At 48.7% G+C, this 18,438-nt stretch overlaps 1 protein-coding gene and 1 pseudogene across 5 annotated transcripts; both read right to left on the reverse strand.

Moving 5' to 3' along the window:
• Positions 1-112: 112 nt before the first annotated feature.
• Positions 113-14,031, reverse strand: ATOX1 (antioxidant 1 copper chaperone). Of its 4 annotated transcripts, none has more exons than XR_014241189.1 (5): positions 13,898-14,031; positions 7,946-8,018; positions 3,392-3,561; positions 737-976; positions 113-251 (listed from the first exon to the last, which is right to left on the reverse strand). XR_014241189.1 is itself a non-coding variant. In XM_082379177.1 (4 exons), the coding sequence occupies exons 1-3, from the start codon at positions 13,901-13,903 to the stop codon at positions 3,437-3,439; spliced, it is 204 nt and encodes a 67-aa protein (XP_082235303.1). In that variant the 5' UTR covers positions 13,904-14,031; the 3' UTR covers positions 113-251; positions 3,392-3,436. The 4 variants fall into 4 exon arrangements, 2 of the variants coding, with proteins under 2 accessions (XP_082235303.1, XP_082235302.1); XR_014241190.1 differs by having other exon boundaries at positions 7,946-8,021; positions 13,898-14,013; XM_082379177.1 differs by lacking the exon at positions 737-976.
• Positions 3,568-7,935, reverse strand: LOC309622871 (large ribosomal subunit protein uL15 pseudogene; annotated as a pseudogene). Its single transcript has one exon. The product of its transcript is annotated as a large ribosomal subunit protein uL15 pseudogene (transcript).
• Positions 14,032-18,438: the final 4,407 nt, after the last annotated feature.

An 18,438-nucleotide genomic window follows, 5' to 3' on the forward strand; every position in this document is an offset into this window, starting at 1 on the left:
CTTAGAACTCCAACCCAAGCAGGCACTGCAGTTATCTCCTTCAGAGCAACATGGGAGCAGCACAGCACAGCACATAAGCAAGTGACATCAAGACCAGGCAAGAGACAATATCTCCAGCAAAATCGACTTGACTTTATTGCAAGGAAGCTACAGAGGAGCAGGGCAAGTGAGGGTCTCCGCAGGAACTACCATCGCTGAGCAGGATTGTCAGGTTCTAGATCTGTCTGGAAGGCAGGAGCTGGCTCAGCATCCTGGAAGAGATGAGAAGTGAGGTGGAACACAGGTGCCATCTGCTGGGCACATGGAGACATTACAAAAGCAGTAAAGGTTCACTAAGAGGCAGTTAGTTGTACGGGGTGAGGTGGGAAACCCAGGTGCTGGAGCAGGACTAGAACCCCATGTCCAGCCCTGCACGCTGCTTCTACCAAGACTGCCTCTTGGCAGTCTTGACCAGAACCCATTGATCTTGCTAAGCCGATCACCGCCAAGGCCCTCTACTGGGGAACTCCCAGGGCTGCTGGGGCACCGTCCCTGTCCTGTTTCAACTTATACCAGGAGGGCAACAAAAAAAATCACGAGCAAACAAATCTGCCGAGAGCCAGACGATCAAGGAAACTTCAGAACCAATAAACATTCTATCTCTGGTTCCGGAACCTGGCTTCAAATCAGTCATTGGGCAGCCTCTTAAAACAAACTCAGAGACAGATGCTGCCTGGTGTGTGGGATAAAAGCTTACCTGATCAGTGATTCTCACCCAGTGCCGTGCATATGAATCTCCAGGAGCCTTTTCATACTACACATGGTTACTGACAGATGTGCAGATGAAATTATATGATGCCTGAATTTGCTGTGAATATGGGGGTGGAGAGAGCGGGCCATGGATGAAATGATGGCAATGACTTGATAATCGTTGGATCTGGGTGATGGGTACGTGGAGATTCATTTTACTACCCTACTTGCATAGGTTCGACACTTCCTATAATAAAAAAGCTAAAATTAATTAATTAAAACTACTATGAGAACTATCCAGCCATAGAAAGGAATGAAGTACTGATACATGCTAAGCCTGGGTGAATCCTGAAAACATTATGCTAAGTGAAAGAAGCCAGACACAAAAGGTCACATAACGTATGATTCCTTTTATATGAAATATCCAGAATAGGTGAGTCCAGGGGGCAGAAAGCGGATTAGTGGTTGCCAGGGGATGGAGAGAGGAGGCAGTGAGGACAGCCTAAATGGGTACAGGGAGTTTCTCTAGGGTGATGAAAAGTTTTGAAACTGGAGAGAGGTGGTGGATGTACAACACTGTGAATACACTAAAGGCCAATGAATGGTACACTTTAAAATGGTTAATTGCATGTTACGTGAATTTCATCTCAATAAAAAAAAAAAGAGCCTACTATGAGAAAAACACACATTAAGCTACACATGGTTTACAACAGGCAGGTATTGCTTTTTTAGTCAAACAAAATTCACATGCTCACGTCGGGAGTTTACAATTCAAAGTGTCTACACTGGGGCTCCCCCACGTGTGTAGCCAGCTGAGGAAGTTTTTTTCTCTTCCCTCCCTCCATCCCTCCTTGTCACAGAGACTTTTATAAACACAGTCTTACACGGAGGCCCAATATAAAACAGGGCTACTTGGGATACATGGAGGGGCCTAGGGTCCCACCCACCCATCCTCCCCACAAAACCCTGGGGATGCAGGAACCACGTGATGAACACTGGTATGGTGGAAACATTACCCTCCCTTTAAGGATCATCCTTCATATTCAGAGGGATTTCACAGTAACCTCCACAAGGCAGGAAAGCAGGGTAGAGGTTATAGCCCCATTTTACAGGAGGGAGGACTAAGTCTCAGGAATGAAAGAGAAGTGTCCAAAGTCAGAGTGTGAAATGAGGGCAGAGCTAAAAACTAGACTCCTAGAATACTGATTATTCATCCTGGGCTCATTCCTGAACATGGTTCATCCATGGGCAGAAAGGGGATGACGAAGACGGACACATCTGACAGCTCATGATTTGCACGTGATGTCACCAGATACACAGGACACTGCCACGGCTCAGATTCCAACGCACACCTTTAGGAAGGAGGCTGCAGCTGAAGGTCACTGCCGTGGCCCACCAGTCAGTTGTAGCTGGATGCCTGATTCTCAGCCTGCCCCTGGCACTCACCTGTGTGGGGCTTTGGTCAAGTCACTTCCCCTTTCCAGGCCTCATTTTTCTTAATTACAGTGAGAGCACTGACCGACATCAGGGATGTGGCGATTGCTGTAATACACGCATGGAAGGCACTACGGGGGCAGTGACTGCTAGGAGGGCTGTGGTGTGAAGGATTCTGAGACTGTGGCTAGGCACGGAGGGCAGGAATGCTGGATGGATGACTAAAGTCTGCCCTGGTTCCACAGTGAAGGGTGCCGGCACAGTGCCACTAACCTCCTTTCTGGATTATGTAAAATCAAAGGGAACATCCAGCTTAAACACGCTGCTGTTTTTTGTTTGTTTGTGTTGTGTTTTTCACCTTTAACAGCTTTATTGGGGGTGTAACTGACATGCTATACGTAGACATATTTTAAGTGCACAATGTGATAATCTGTAACTTATCAATTGAATACACCCACATACCCTCACCACACTCAAGAGAATGAACATTTCCAACCCCAAAGTCTCCTCCTGCCTCTCCTTGCCACCCCACATCATCAAGCAATCACGGATCTGCTTTGGTCGCTATAGGTTCGTTTGCATTTTTTAGAACTTTATATAAATGAAATCATACAGTATGTGAGATTCATTGAAGCTGTTGCATGGACAACAGTATTCAATCGTATGGCTATACCACAATTTGTTTATCTATTCACCTAGTGATGGATGTCGGGTTGTTTGCAGCTTTTGGCTATTACAAGTAAAGCTGCTCTCAATATTTACAAGTCTTCATATGGACAGTGCTTTCCATTCCTCTTGGGTAAATACCTGGCAAAGGAATGGCTGGGTCATATGGTAGGTTTTAAGAAACTACCAGATTGACCACAGTATTGTTTTTGCACCAGTCTGGGCAGAGGGCATGCTCAGGAAGCTGACAACAGTTCCAAGTGGGGACAGAGGCCAAGGTGAACTAACTCACCTGGTCAGTGCACAGGACCACAAGGCTCAGGGCGTAGGTGTCACCTCTGATGGGACCGTTGAGTTATCAAAGCAAAAGACACACTGCTCAGGGCCATATGCTTAAACTTAAACCCTGCTGATCATGAAACGTACCCCGAAGTCATAGAGGGGACCCTGGGAGACATCACGTAGTGCTCTGTCTACTCACAGGGGGCTGGAAGGAGTCCCTGAGCTTGTGATTTGCATTCGGTAGACACATATTTTGTTGCAGTGTCGGGGCCTCACCCACCTGCCCACTTTGGTCCATCCTGCAGGCTGGGGGCCCAGGCCCTCGCTACTTGGGGCCGAGGTAGGAAACAGCCTTTCCTGTTTTCCCCAGGGTCTCCAGCAGAGTGTCCACGCTGTGCTCAGAGTCGACACAGACCTTCTTGTTGGGCAGGTCAATGTCAAATTGAACTCCTGCAGGAAGGGGGGTGAGGGGGGACAGAGACGTTCCCAGTCAGGCTCCTGAATTACTGACCACCACCCTTCCCCTCTCCCCTAGACCCAGGGTCGGCACACTTCTCCTAAAAAGGGCCAGAGAGCACATGTTTTAGGAACTGTGGGCTGCATAGTCTTCTGTATATTGTTTTTACAACCCTGTAAAAATGTAAAAACCATTGTCAGCTGTGCAAAAACAGGCTGTGGGCTGGATTGGGCCCAGGGGCTGTAGTTTGCCCATCCCTGCTCTAGAGGGGGGCTTTAAAATTTTTTTTTTCTTAACTGCAAAAGTAATACAGACACACTTTTTTTTTTTTTGGCCGTGTCACGCGGCATGTGGGATCTTAATTTCCCTACCAGGGATTGAACCCGTGCCCCCTGCAGTGGAAGCACGGAGTCTTAACCACTGGACCGCCAGGGAAGTCTCCAGATACACCATTTAAAAAGAAAAAAGGCAAGCATTTCTAAATAAAATTTGAAACTGTAAGGCCCCTACTATTTCCTACCTCTAAGGATCACTGAACAATAGGGCCCCTATCCAGTGTTTCTCCCTGATGGACAAATGAAAAGTAATTCCCCAAAGTGGCATCATACTCTGTAAACAGGTCTTGCTATATGTCACTTTCCAATGTCCAGGATATCTTGCCATCTCAGTGCATACAGACTTCATTCTTTTTTAACAGCTACACCATATCCCATAGTGTGGATGTACCATCCATCTACTCAGTCCCCCTCTGAAGGACACTGAGGTTGCCTCCAATCTCTCACTATGATCACAACAATGTAAACATACTTGAACGTATCTTATAAAACTTGTGAAAATATTTCTATACCATGAATTCATAGAATGGAAATTGTGGGGCAACAGACTGGCACACTTTATTTTTTTCATTAGCATTTCATGATGTATTTCGTTGAACATTAAGACTCCTATGCACAGGGACCCATAAGTCCTGACAACTGCTTTCTAGAATCCGAACCACTCTGATAAAAAAAAGCCCTGGTGTGTTTAAAATTCAGATTGTTGGGCCCCATTCCAACATTTTGATTATGACCAGAATGGTTTGGTCTGAGATGAGGAAGCCAGGTGGCAGAACCTTAGATTGAGGAAGTAAGTTCCAAAGAACCACTTCTACCCCATCACTGACCCGTCTTTCCAACATGACTCAGCAAAACCTTGTAAAGATCATGAGTTTTCCCCCCTTGAGTCCCATGGAACAGTTAAGGGCACATTCTCCCACTCATTTATAAATTCAGAGCATACAATGGCAATAGGCCTTTCAACCATATGTCCATTATCAACAGGTAGCATTCTCACTTTCACAGTGAGAAGCCTCAAATTAGGTAACCAGCCGAGGCCTTATTCTAAGTGTTGGTGCCATCTCTTCCATACTTTGAGGGGAGCTGGCAAAGGAGCCCAGGTCTTCATTCCCTAACTCCTAGAACCCGTTAGGTGGGTTTCGGTACAGGTAGGGAGGTAGAAGTGCCAAAGAACCTACACTCAGACCAGACGAGGAAAGCACTTGTTATCCTTTAATGCAGCGGTCCCCAACCTTTTTGGCACCAGGGACCGGTTTTATGCAAGACAATTTTTCGGCCGCGGGGAGGGTGATGGGGGCGGGATGGCTCAGGCAGTAACGCAAGCAAGCGATGGGGAGCGGCAGATGAAGCTTCACTCGCTCGCCCACCGCTCACCTCCTGCTCTGTGGGCTGGGGTGGGGAGGGGGTGGTGTCGGGGACCCCTGATTTAATGAATCTCCCACCATGTGGCTTCAAGCTACCAGGACACAAGCCCCACCCACATCCTTAAGCTCCTCAACTCTTCCGCTGAAGAATTTGGCCTTCAGGATGACAGGCTGCTTTGGGAGCCTCCCCTTCCCCAGAACTTTGCAGTAACCCCATCACACCACATCAGTGACAGGAGCAGCTCCAGTCTTGTTCTTGGTAGCATTTGCCCGTGTCTGCTCACTGACCAAGGTCCACAATTTATCAAGGTTGATGTTGGGCAGAAACTCTAGTTCCTCTTTAAGGGGTAACGCCTCATACCAACTTTCCCAAAGTATCCCGGGTGATATTTGTCAAAGTTGATCCTGTGGTGATGCATGCCACCAGCATTACCGCGGCCTCCCAGGTGCTTCCAGTGTTTGCTGATGCAGCCGTGGCCGTGGCTCAGGTGGCCCCTAAGTTTCCACGTCTTCCTTAGTCCGGATGGCATGTCGGCGGCCGAGATGAAAGAGGAAGGCCTCTGCAAAGTCTCGTGGGCTACTGAGCACAGGGGCCTAGCACACTTTAAATGTTCATAGATTTTGCAAAACTGCCCTCCTAAAGGGCTGTGCCCATTTGAAGCCCCTCGGTGGCATAGGGGAATAGGTACAAAAGGGTCTTCTTGAACCAACAGAGGGAGACTCCCAGGCCTGGCTTCACCACTGACTGGCTGGGTCCTGCCCACCACAGGCCTCAGGTTCCCCATCGGTACATGAAGGAGTTGGGGTCAGCCAGCCCGTGGGCTCTCCAGTTCAAGTATGCCACTGGACTGCGATTCCTCAGGCCCAGCACTGCTCATCTGTGGCCCCGACTAACTCAGAAAACCCTTCTGACCCTTCTTAAGAGGCCACCCCAAGTGAGGACAGTAGTGAAAGAGGGAGAGATACCTGCCCAAGCTCAAAGGCAGATCCCCAGGCACCAGTGAAGGGGCCTGAAAAAGCACACGGCACGGGATTTAGTCCTAACCTCTGACTCTGTACCTAATGGATACCAGGGAGAGGGCAATGTATCCTGGCTGCGCTCCGGGTTTTGTCTTTTGGTTCAGAAGTGTCTCCCTCCTCTTTGGAGCAAATATTCTGGTGGCATCATAGAGCTGGAAGACACTCTGGCATCATCTGACCCAGTGGATTTCAAGCTGTGTTTCTGGCAGCCCAGGTCCCTGGACAGGTGTCCTGGAGCCAGCAAGAGCGAAAGCAGGCCCTCCCTCACTTCATGCAGAGCTGGTGCTTGTATAGAGGGGCTTGTGAGCAGAGTTACACTGTTAAAGCATCCACAGCAAAGCTAAGAGGCTGACTTTCCCATACTGTAGCTGGGGAAAGCCAGGCCCCGGGAGAGGAGGCCAAGGTCACATGGCAAGTCAGCAGCCAGGTTCTTTTCACTGTTTCAGATTCTTTTACAGTTCAGATTCCAGTTTACAGTCTAGAAACCAGCCATGGACTCACTGTGGGACACTGGGCAAGTCACTTCCCCTCCTGGGGCCTGGTGTCAACATCCCCATTCCACAGACGGAAAGTACAGCTCAGAGGACGGTGTTAAGTGCTAACGAGATGACATCCACATGAAAGCCCTTTAACTGGGTGTTACTATTATCCAGGGTTTAGAGACTGCCCCAGCACTACCAGAACTCTGATCACAGCTCTGTCATTACTTCATGGAGCCCCAGGACCAGACCCCAGCCCTCTCTGGGCCTCAGTTTCCCCAGATGAGAATTGAGGGGACTGGAGGGGATTAATCGTTTTCTAAATACACCCAAAAGAGGTGCTTTAGGAGTTCTGCACAGGACTGATCCAAAGTTTATTTCTTAAAATGTTACAGCTTCTAAAAATCTTAATAGAAAATGACACTCAAATGTGTCACATAACAAACGTTATCACACTGGAGATGAATGTGATTACCAACATACTAAGTAGTACTGCCAGGGCTCCACGTGGCCAAATCCCAGCTCTGCCACTACTGGCTGTGTGATCCTAACAGGTTACTTAACCTCTCTGAACTTCAGTTCCCTCCTGCTTGAAATGGAGATCGTCAAAGAAGCTACCTGAAATGGTCAGGGTGTGGGACTTCCCTGGTGGTGCAGTGGTTAAGAATCCGTCTGCCAATGCAGGGGACACAGGTTCGAGCCCTCGTCCGGGAAGATCCCACATGCCGTGGAGCAACTAAGCCTGTGTGCCACAACTACTGAGCCTGCACTCGAGAGTCCATGAGCCACAACTACTGAGCCCGCGTGCCTAGAGCCTGTACTGTGCAACAAGAGAAGCCACCGCAATGAGAAGCCCATGCACCACAACAAAGAGTAGCCCCGGCTCACTACAACTAGAGAAAGCCCGCGCGCAGCAACAAAGACCCAATGCAGCCAAAAATAAATAAATAAATAAAAGAAATTAAAAAAAAAAAAAAGAAATGGTCAGGGTGAGGATTAAATGATGTGATCCACGGAAGCCACGAAGCAGAGTACTTGGCATATGCTAAGTACTCAATACGTTTTGGTTTTACTGTTATCAGCTTAAACTCAAGCTTCTTCCTGCTCCATGCCTACATGCATTTAATATAAGTGTATCAGTCTCCCCACCCCACCCCCATCCGAGGGCCACGCACTCACCTCCCAGCTTGTTGAGGACCCGAGTGACTGCATTAGAGCAGCCTTCACAGGTCATGTCCACGGAGAACTCGTGCTTCTGAAACAAAGGGGACCATAAGCCAAGTCCTGCAGAGGGGCCCCAGCGGCCCCATGCCCCACTAGCATGCAGGCCCACTCGGGGGCCAAGACACAGGGCAGAGAGAAAGGCAAGATCCGGCTTTCATCAGACTCCCCAGTAGCCTGTTTCTGAGCCCCACTCCCTTAAACTGTACAGTAACTAAGGGTTTCTATATCTCACAGGTGGTTGTGTTAAAGGAGAGAATCCCTTGAAACCCTTTAGCAGCGTCTGGGACACGCGAGAAGAATCACCTGGGAAGGTAGTTTAAGACGTTGGTCTCTAGTCTCACCTTCAAAATCCTGATTCTTCAGCTATGGGGTTGTCTCAGGATCACTAATAACTCTAATATGGGTGGGCCCCACGCTCTGAGCAGTGCTGATCTGGTGGTCTTAATTATGCATTAAAAGATCACTCTCTGCATTAGACTCACCTGGCAGCTTACAAAAACTATAGGTTCCAAGGGTAGAAAGTGGGAGGTGGCGAGCGTGGGATGAACTGGGAGATTGGGATTGACATATGTACACTAATATGTATAAAATGGATAACCAATAAGAACCTGCTGTATAAAAACAAACAAACAAACAAAAACTATAGGTTCTGGTCAGCAAGCCAGAGGGCTGAGGCATCTATTATGGTCAATAAGCTTCCCTGGTGACTCTGAAATACGGAGACCACTGCTGCCATCCAAGTGCTTCAGAGGCAGCACCTGAATCCTGGGAAGGGAGAGAATTTGCCTGGGCTCCCAGTGAGCTGAAGTTGGGCCAGTAAGGGAACCCAGGCTCCTGAACTCTCCATGAGGGCTCAACATTCTACAGTCTCCAGGATATCTAACAAACCAAGGGCCTGAAGGCAAGCTCCCAGAAGATGAGGCTTTGTTCAGTTCACTGCTGCATCCCCAATACTTGGAACAGTGAGTGCCTGGCACAGAGTAGGGGCTTAACATATTTTGCTGAGTGAACAGATGATTGACACAGCTGGTTGAACAACCCTGGGTCCTTCCTTTGCTTTCAAACAAAGGTTACTTATACCAATACTTCCTTTATTTTAAATCTCTGGAAATGAGACCTGGCTTCAGATCCCAGCTCTGGCACTTAGTAGCTGTGTGGCCATGAGTAAGTTACTTAACTCCTTTGTGCCTTGGTTTCTATATCTGCAAAATGGGGATGAAAGTCCCTCTCCAGGCTGGTGAATGGGATGAACACAAGATTTTAAGTGTGGTAGCCAGCATGCAAGATGGCCCAGTGATCTCTGCCTCCTGGTATTTATGCCCTTGAGTAGTCCTATCCCACAATGTCTCAGGGTTGGCCTGTAGGTGTCCAGTAGAATATGGCTGAAGTGACGTTAGGTGACCTCGGAGGCTAACGCATAAAAGACACTGTGGTTTCTGCCTTACTCTCTCTGGGATCCTTCACTCTGGAGGAAGCTGGCTGCCATGTCCTAAGGACCCTCTGGCAACCCTATGGAGAGGTGCACATGGTGAGGAGCTGAGCCCTCCGGCCAGCAGCCGTGTGAGGGAGCCAGCTTGGAAGCAGATCCTCCTTCAGAGGACCACAGCCCCGGACAACATCTTCACTGCAGCTTCCATGAGAGACCCTGAGCCAGAAATACCAGCTAAACTGCTTCCAGATTCCTGACTCTCAGAAACTATAAGTTAATAAATATTTGTTGTCTCAAACCACTAAGTTTGGGGGGTAATTAGTCAGAAGCAATAGTTAATTCATATGTTAGGTAGAGAGATTGGAGCCTAGTAGTAGGTTCCACTGGGGTAAAAAGTTGGCTATCGGGGGAATTCCCTGGTGGTCCAGTGGTTAGGACTCTGTGCCCTCACTGCTGAGAGCCCAGGCTCAATCCCTGGCCGGGGAACTAAGGGGAACTAAAATGCCACAAGCCGCTCGGCATGGCCAAAAAAATTTTTGAAAAAGTTAGCTATCGGATTATTAGTATTACTTTGTTCCACTTCCGTTTTTTCTGTCCCTTTAAAAAACTATGGCTACGTTTTCCATGGAGCTTTTCAAATCTATTATCTCAATTGGAATTCTGGGCACAGCACTGTATCTTGCTGGAAGACCTCAGGCAAAATCCCTGCCCTTAGGGGCCCCAGTCCCCTTATCTATACCAAAAGGGCATTAGCCAATTCAGTTTCCTCAGCCTCAGTGCACAGAAGAATCACAGGGGTACTTGGTGACTGGGCAGCTCTGCAGGCAGCTGCCTCAGTGAGCTCTGTAGCTCTGGGTGGGCCCTGTGACTCTCCATTTTTAACCCACTGAGGAGAAACAGAGGGGTAAGACCACACACCTGAGAAACATCGGTCTAAATGGCTTCTCAGGCTCTTTCCAAGTCTCAAACCACCTTTGGGTCTGGCTTATCATCATGCTGTACAGGGGAAACTGAGGCCAAGAGTTAAGCAGTTTGATTTTTCGGTGCTGAATTACATAACCATCATTACAAAGATCATGACACAACCAGGAGACCACTATTTTATTGAGGCCAAATCAGCAAAACCTGGCTTAAAGAAAATGGTTAGTCTTTCTTTTTTACTAAACACCTCTGATCCCTTCAGCTCGTTTTGTGACTATTCGACAACCACCACAGCAAATTCTGGAAATAAGGATTTCTAGTGAGGATTCCATAATCTTGTCTTTAATGGGTGGTTCTCAGAACAATGGTATCAGCATCACCCAGGAGCTTGCCAGACTGCAGACTCTCAGGTCCCACCCCACGCCTCCTGAATCAGAATCCTTTTTTCTCTTTTTTTTTTCCAGAATCCTCATTTTTAACAAGACACCCAGTGCATTCCTGCCCACATTATAGTTTGAGATGCTGCTCTAGCACACAAACTGGCAGACTACAGCTTGCCTGCCACCTGGTTTTATAAAGTTTTACTGGAACACAGCTAAGCTCATTCATTTACTTTCACACTAGAATGGCAGAGTTGAGGAGTTATAACAGACCACATGGTTCATGGAGCCTTAGGTATTCACTATCTCGCCCTTTAAGAAAAAGTTTGCTGACTCCTGCTCTAGAATAACTGGTAATCAAGATTCATCAGTGGTTGGTACCTGTACACCCATCCAAAGCTTTAATGGGTTTGTAAGACCAACATAAAACCCAAATCTATTGAGTGCCCACTATATGAAATGCTCTTTATATAGTATCTCAGTCCTTACCCAGCCTGGAAAGGGAGCTAGTCACCGTACTAAGGAGAAAACTTGAGGTTCCAGGGGTTAACTAAGCCACCCACAGTCCTGTGGTGGGTATGCGCTGAGGCTGGGATGTGAACCCAGGCTTTCCTGGCTCCAGGGACACCTTGCTGGTTCTGGACCAGCAAATGGGGCTGCCACCCCCCACAATGATGACTCTTAGCAGGAGACCTGAGTTGGGGACACCTTGTGAAGGAGCCCAAGTTTTTGCTGCCCGAGGACCTGAAGTCAACACATCTCTAAAGCTTTCTGTTGTTGGCTACAGAGAGCGGGTCTCCTTCCATCCTGCACAGTACAGAGGTCAGAAGCCAGCAGACGGCTTCTGTTGGGCAATCGTTACCATTCAGTCCTCTCCTCCTCCACCTCTGAGTTGCAAAAGTAAATGTGGGGTTGTGGAAAGTCTCCTTCCTGCGCAGAGTAATCCTGTCTTTACAGAGAATCCCTAGGCTGGCCCCACCACCGAATGCTCGACTTTGCACAGTCCCAACCCCTCAGAGCCTCTGCTTGGTCACCTACAAAACGGGTCCTGCAACGTAGAGGAAAAACCCCAGTCATCTGTGCAATGCTTTAACAGAATCTCAGAACTGGAAGGGTGGGAATGGAACGGGGTCATACTATCCAGAGACGAAATGGTTTCTCAAATATCCGGAGCATTCAGTTTTTGAACACCCTGATGGTTGGGAATTTACTATTATTAGAGTGCCTACTATGTGCCAGACACTGTCCATGCATGTCCTCGTTTAATCATCACAACACCATGAAGTAGGCATTATTATTATCCCTTCTTGACAGATGAGGTTAGGTCACTCACTCAGAGTGACACAGCTAGTGAATAGCAGGGCCTAGACCTACCCAAGCCTAAACTTTTAGCCACTGTGGTCCTTGTTAACATAGGGTTGAAACCTGCCTGCCTATAGTTCTACCGATTTGTCCTAGGTCTACACAAGACCTACCATTTCTTCGGGACTATGTCAGTGGCTGAGCTACGTATTTTACTGGCATTTTTCCAGTTACTGCTAATGACAGCCCTGTGAGGTCAGTTTTTACCCCATTTTACACTGAGGAAATCAAGGCACAAAGAGATAAAACAGCTTGCCTGAGGTCACGCAGCTGGCAAGGGGGGTGGGGTAGGGCACAGATTTTTCAAAGAGGTTTCTGAGATTTCAAGTGTTTTGTTCGAGAAACCTCTCAGGTGACACATTAATCCCTTTCCAGTTTTGGTGTGAGTCTCCTTCAGCTGTTCATCTCGTGGTATACGGCCAAGTGCCCTCTTCATTCGGATCATCCACTCTGGTGGGTCTTTTGTTCGTCAAAATTCCCAGAAGTGAACATAGAATAGAGCCATCCTCAAGCTGGCCTTTCCCTCACTGCCATCCCCCACAAAAGGCCGGTAGCCTCCGCCATCCCAGTCCCAGAGTGATTAATGCTGTCCTCTGACATTGCCACAGGCAGATTTGCTCAACTGGGAGGACTGATTCTGTCAGGTTCTTTGTCCACACTTTGTGTTGTCTGAGGATTTGTCTCAAGGCACCTGGCAAGACCCAAGGGAAATGACACCTGAGATGTTTGTGGCCTGGCCCAGGGGGCCTCTGGCTCACCTGTCAGCTGCCCAAAGCTAGGCTGCTAAGACACAGGGCATCTGTGGGACACCTCTGGGTAACCACTTGGTGCAAGGCCAGAAAACCAGGCACCCTGGGGGAAAGTGCTAAACACCACGACTCCAGCCAGTAGCCCCGGGATGCAACTGGAATCAGAGCTTCCTCCCAAGCCGGTATGACTACTTTTGTTGGACATGTATCATGTGGTGAGGTCAGGAGAGACTGGGCCCCTGAAGATAAGGGGCTTAATCCTGGCTGCACCCATCTCCCAACACCACCTTGAATAAATTACTGGGATTTTAATGTTTGTTTGTTTGTTTTTATCTGCAAAAGGCCTTAATCTTTTACCTAAAAAATGAGGCCATGAGTCTTATCATGTATATTGGATGATAAGACTGAGTGAGCGGCTCATCCCGCCCCAGACTCTGCCACTGAGCAACTGGCGACTTTGGGCAGGTCCCTGAACCTCTCTGGAGCTCACAGGTTCAGGTTCATAAAGTGACCTGTAGGAAAGGTTAAAAGCACTGTCTCCATTCAGTGTGGCCCAGCGATGACCTGAAACTCAGACACAGTGGGCAGAGGAAGGGAAGACAAACATGGATCTCTGAACTCCTGCCCTGTCCAGGAGGTAACAGTCACCCCAAGCCCCTCTCTCAGGCCAGCTCCGCAGGAAGGGGCATCCACGTGGGAGATGCAGGGACTAGCCATCCCAGTTCCGGATCGCCACCGACTCCCTGTGTGACCTCCAGCGACTCTCTGCCCCTCGCTGGGTCTCAGTTTCCCCTTCTTTGCAGGGAAGCTTTAGGCTTATAATCACTTGGAGGCCTTGCAGCTTCGATGTTCTGAAGCCTGACTGCCAGATAAAACTCCCTTGGGATCCGATTTTCGGGAGGGTCGCAGAAGCTGAAGGCTGGGTGGGGAGGGGTGAGAAGAGGGGCGACAGCTCCGGCCACGGCCTGAGCCCTTCAAGACGGACCTCTGGCCAAAAGGCGGTGCAGCCGAGGCGCAAACCGGAGGCCGCGGGTCTGCGCGGGGCGGGGACGGCGCGACAACTTACCGGCATGACTGAGGAGCTGGCTGCAGGGACGGCGGCGGCGGCGCTGCTTCCCCCGGCTCTGAGCGCGGACGCCGGTGCGCTTCCGGGTGTGCACGCGGGCGGGGCCGCCCTCTGGCCCCGGCCCCGCCCACTCCGGTCCCGCGGGCTGGCAGCTGCCTGAAGACCGTAGGCCTCCCCGCCTCCTTCCGGCCGGGACGGGGCCACTGGAGCCCCGCCACGACGACTCCAGGCGGTGGGCGGGATATTAGGCGAGGCTGCCTCGCTTGTTAGCCATTTTTAGAACTCCTGCTCCGCGTCAGCCTTGTATTAGGGGGCTGGGAATACTGGGCCCCCCCCGCTGTGAACAGGACAAACTCCACCCCCCACCCCCCCCCATCCCTCCCTCCCTAGAGGGACAATCTCAGTTACTCCCTCAGTCAGTATTTGTTGAGTGCCAACCATGGGCCGGCACTGTGCTAGTAGGCATCCAAGATGCAGTAGGGGAAAAGACACAGCCTAGCAGGGAACCAGGGAAGCAGGCGATGATAATGCAAGATAATGCAAGTATTAAAGGAACTGTGTCTTTGGAGCGAAGAAAGGATCTCTAACTCAGACTGGAGAGGGTGGGGCGGTTCGTGAAGAGAGGAGGCTTCCAGAGGAGGAAGTCTTCGTTCATCTGAAGATGGAAGATGGGCCAATTGGGAAGGAAAGAGACAGAACAGCATGTAAAAGTTGAAAGACATTAGAGGGCATGCCTTGGGAGGCAGAGATATTCAGACTGAGGGGCAGGCACGGAGAGAGATGGAGAAACGAAGCTGCAAAGACAGGAGACCCACAGATGCTCTAGGACACTTACAAAGAGGTGTACCAAGACCCAGAATTTCAGACACACACACGCGTGCACACACACACACACACACGCACAGTACCAGGCTGGTTCTGTCCTTGTAATATCCAAGGGGCTCCCTCCAAGTTAATAGCTTCAAAGATCTCTCATTACTAGAACTGCTTGGAGAGCTTAATAAAAACTCAGATTTCTAGTCCTTTCATTAGATACACTGTCCCTTAATTTCCAGGTGTATTTGTAGTCTGCGTCCTCCTTCTGGTTTGGGGAACCACGTTGAGGAAAACTATAGTCTTTTTTTTTTTTTGGCCAAGCAGTGCGGCATGCAGGATCTTAGTTCCAGGGATCAAACCCGTGCCCCCTGCAGTGGAAGCGCAGATTCTTAACCACTGGACGGCCAGGGAAGTCCCAAACTATAGTCTTAACACATACATGAAACCTTTTTGAGAAAGTGTGCTGATTGTTGATTTATTGTCTCTTACCTCCAATTCATCCTTTTTTTTTAAAGAGCTCATTCATGTAATTTTATTTTATTTTAATTTTATTTTTTATACAGCAGTTTCTTATTAGTTATCTATTTTATATATATTAGTGTGTATACTGGTTCAACTGTACCATTTTTCTAGGTTCCACATATATGCGTTAATATATATTTGTTTTTCTCTTTCTGACTTACTTCACTCTGTATGACAGTCTCTAGATCCATCCACATCTCTACAAATGACCCAATCTCGTTTCTTCTTATGGCTGGGTAATATTCCATTGTATATGTGTACCACATCTTCTTTATCCATTCGTCTGTCGATGGGCATTTAGGTTGCTTCCATGACCTGGCTATTGTAAATAGTGCTGAAATGAACTTTGGGGTGCATGTGTCTTTTTGTCCAATTCATCCTTTTTGACTGCTTGTGAAAATCTGGACCCATTAAACATTGTTTTTTCATTGCCTGATGGCAGGATGTTAAGCTTTGCCGGTAAAGGCTCTGGAGAGACACTAGAGGAGAAAAGCTTTTCCTTTCTGATTCCAGTGTGCTCACTCTCCAGACTCTTGCAGTATGTGTGATTGGCCTCTGCCTAGCTTCTGAGGATGGCTTCCCCAGCACCAGGCTCCTGCTGTGTACAGGGACCAGCAGCACCTAGCAGCCAGCAGCTTCCCCCATTACCTGCCCTGCTTATGTACTTTCATAGAGTAACTACAGTGAGATGATTCTCTGTGAACAGCTTTCTCCAGCATCCTAGAGGGCAGTTTTCCAGCTCAGAGGGTGCATTTCTAGCAAGTTCCACCAGCATGGTACCATAGCCACTCCTCTGCCATTCACAAGGGTTGGATTTCAGCCTGGGTGTGTGGGGTGCAGGATTCTTCTTTGGGCACTCCACTTTACTATTTTAGCCCTATGGGCAGTGGCTTCTCCCCGAATCTGCTACTCCTATATTCTTTAGAGTTCTGTTTACTTCTTACTAGCCAATCCTTCATTACTCTAGCTCCATTATAATCTTTAAACTCTTCTATTTGTAATTATGGTGTGGTTTCCCTCTCCTGATTGAACCCAGACTGATTCAGGGAGTGACAACTTGCCTACTTCAGTTTAGGAAAGAGGATAATGGTTCCACCCTTAGTCTAAGTTCAAGGAAAACAGGACATCCTTGGTGGTCCAGTGATGAAGACTCTGCCCTTCCGTGGTTAAGAATCCGCCTGCCAATGCAGGGGACACGGGTTCGATCCCTGGTCTGGGAAGATCCCACATGCCGCGGAGCAGCTAAGCCCGTGCACCACAACTACTGAGCCTGCACTCTAGAGCCCGCAAGCCACGACTACTGAGCCTGCGGGCCACAACTACTGAAGCCCATATGCCTAGAGCCCTTGCTCTGCAACAAGAGAAGACACGACAATGAGAAGACCGCGCACCGCAACGAAGCGTAGCCCCAGCTCGCCACAACTAGAGAAAGCCCACGCACAGCAACAAAGACCCAACGCAGCCAAAAATAAATAAATAAATTTTTTTAAAATTAAAAAAAAAAAAAGACTCTGCCCTTCCACTGCAGGGGGCACGGATTTGATCCCTGGTCCGGGAATTAAGATCCCACATGCCACACGGCCAAAAAAAAAAAAAAAAAAACACTTCATTTTTACGTTCAAGGAAAACAGAAGGGGTAAGTCTAAACCAGGACCAGTCGCTGACTCACACTGACCCTAGATGACTAGGCCCACCAGCATGGTGAGTAAAAGGGGCATGGATATTAGAGCCCGTCCTAATCTGCTCAGGCTGCTGTAAGAAAATACTCTATCACAGACTGGACAGCTTAAGCAACAAAAAGTTATTTCTCACATTTCTCACAGTTCTAGAAGCTGGGAAGTCCAAGATCAAGATGCCAGCCCATTTGGTTTCTGGTGAGAGCTCCCTTCTTGGCTTGCAGACAGCTGCCTTCTTGCTATGTCCTCACAGGGTCCAACTAGCTAGCTCTGGTGTCTCCTTCTCCTCTTACAAGTGCACCAGCTCTACTGAATTAGGGCCCCTCTCTTTTAACCTTTATCACCTCCTCACAGGCCCTGTCTCCAAATACACTCACATTGTGTGTGTGTTGGGGGGGGGCTTAGGGCATCAACTATGAACTTTGGGGGAACACATTTCAGTCCATAGCAAAGCCACGTATACCAGAGTTGGAATCTTAGCCCTATCATTTACCAGCTGTCTATCCTTGGACAGATTGCTTTACCTCTCTAAGGCTCAGTATCCTCACTTATAAAAGGGAGCAGTTTGGGACTTCCCTGGTGGTCCAGTGGTTAGGACTCCGCGCTTCCAGTGTGGGGAACACGGGTTCCATCCCTGGTCAGAGAACTAAGATCCCGCGTGCCATGCGGCACGGCCAAAAAAATAAAAATAAAGTGTTTAAATAAAAGGGAGTAGTTAAGATAACTATACACTTTTTTATCCAAACCTCTAGCTGGTGAAAGGGGATACCGTTAATAATGTTGTCAGGACAACAGGCATATACCATGACTGTTCCAGGGTATATGGTTCCCTCAAAGAAACCTACACTGAAATATTGTTTGGAGGAATATATATGGTAATGTATGCATATTGTCTAGCACATTGCTTGGCACAGGGTAGGCATCAAAAAATATTGGAATTCTTCTAATTGCTAAAATCTCTGCTGGCCTCCCTGGCACTGGGTCTTCCCCTACTGGCAAAATGCTCACCTGTTAACCCTCCACCCCCTCCCTACCTGCCAGGTGTTTCCTAAAAGAGGGAGGGAGGGAGGGAGGAAGGGAAGGAGGGAGACCAGTGAAGGTAGCACTGGGGACAACTGTTGTTTTTTTTTTTAATTTATTTATATTTGGTTGCATTGGTTCTTCGTTGCTGCGTGCGGGCTTTCTCTAGTTGCGGAGAGCGGGGGCTACTCTTCATTGCGGTGTGCAGGCTTCTCATTGTGGTGGCTTCTCTTGTTGCAGAGCATGGGCTCTAGGTGCACAGGCTTCAGTAGTTGTGGCCCGCAGGCTCTAGAGCGCAGGCTCAGTAATTGTGGCTCACGGGCTTAGTTGCTCCGTGGCATGTGGGATCTTCCCGGACCAGGGCTTGAACCCATGTCCCCTGCGTTGGCAGGCAGATTCTTAACCACTGTGCCACCAGGGAAGTCCGACAACTGTATACTGAGACTGGGGAAAGCTAGATCACTGTAGGAGGCAGAGGAGGGAGTAAAGGAAAGGCAGAGGAAGAGT

This window comes from Balaenoptera borealis (assembly GCF_965194805.1).
Source record: "Balaenoptera borealis genome assembly, chromosome: 2".
Lineage (NCBI taxonomy): Eukaryota > Metazoa > Chordata > Mammalia > Artiodactyla > Balaenopteridae > Balaenoptera > Balaenoptera borealis.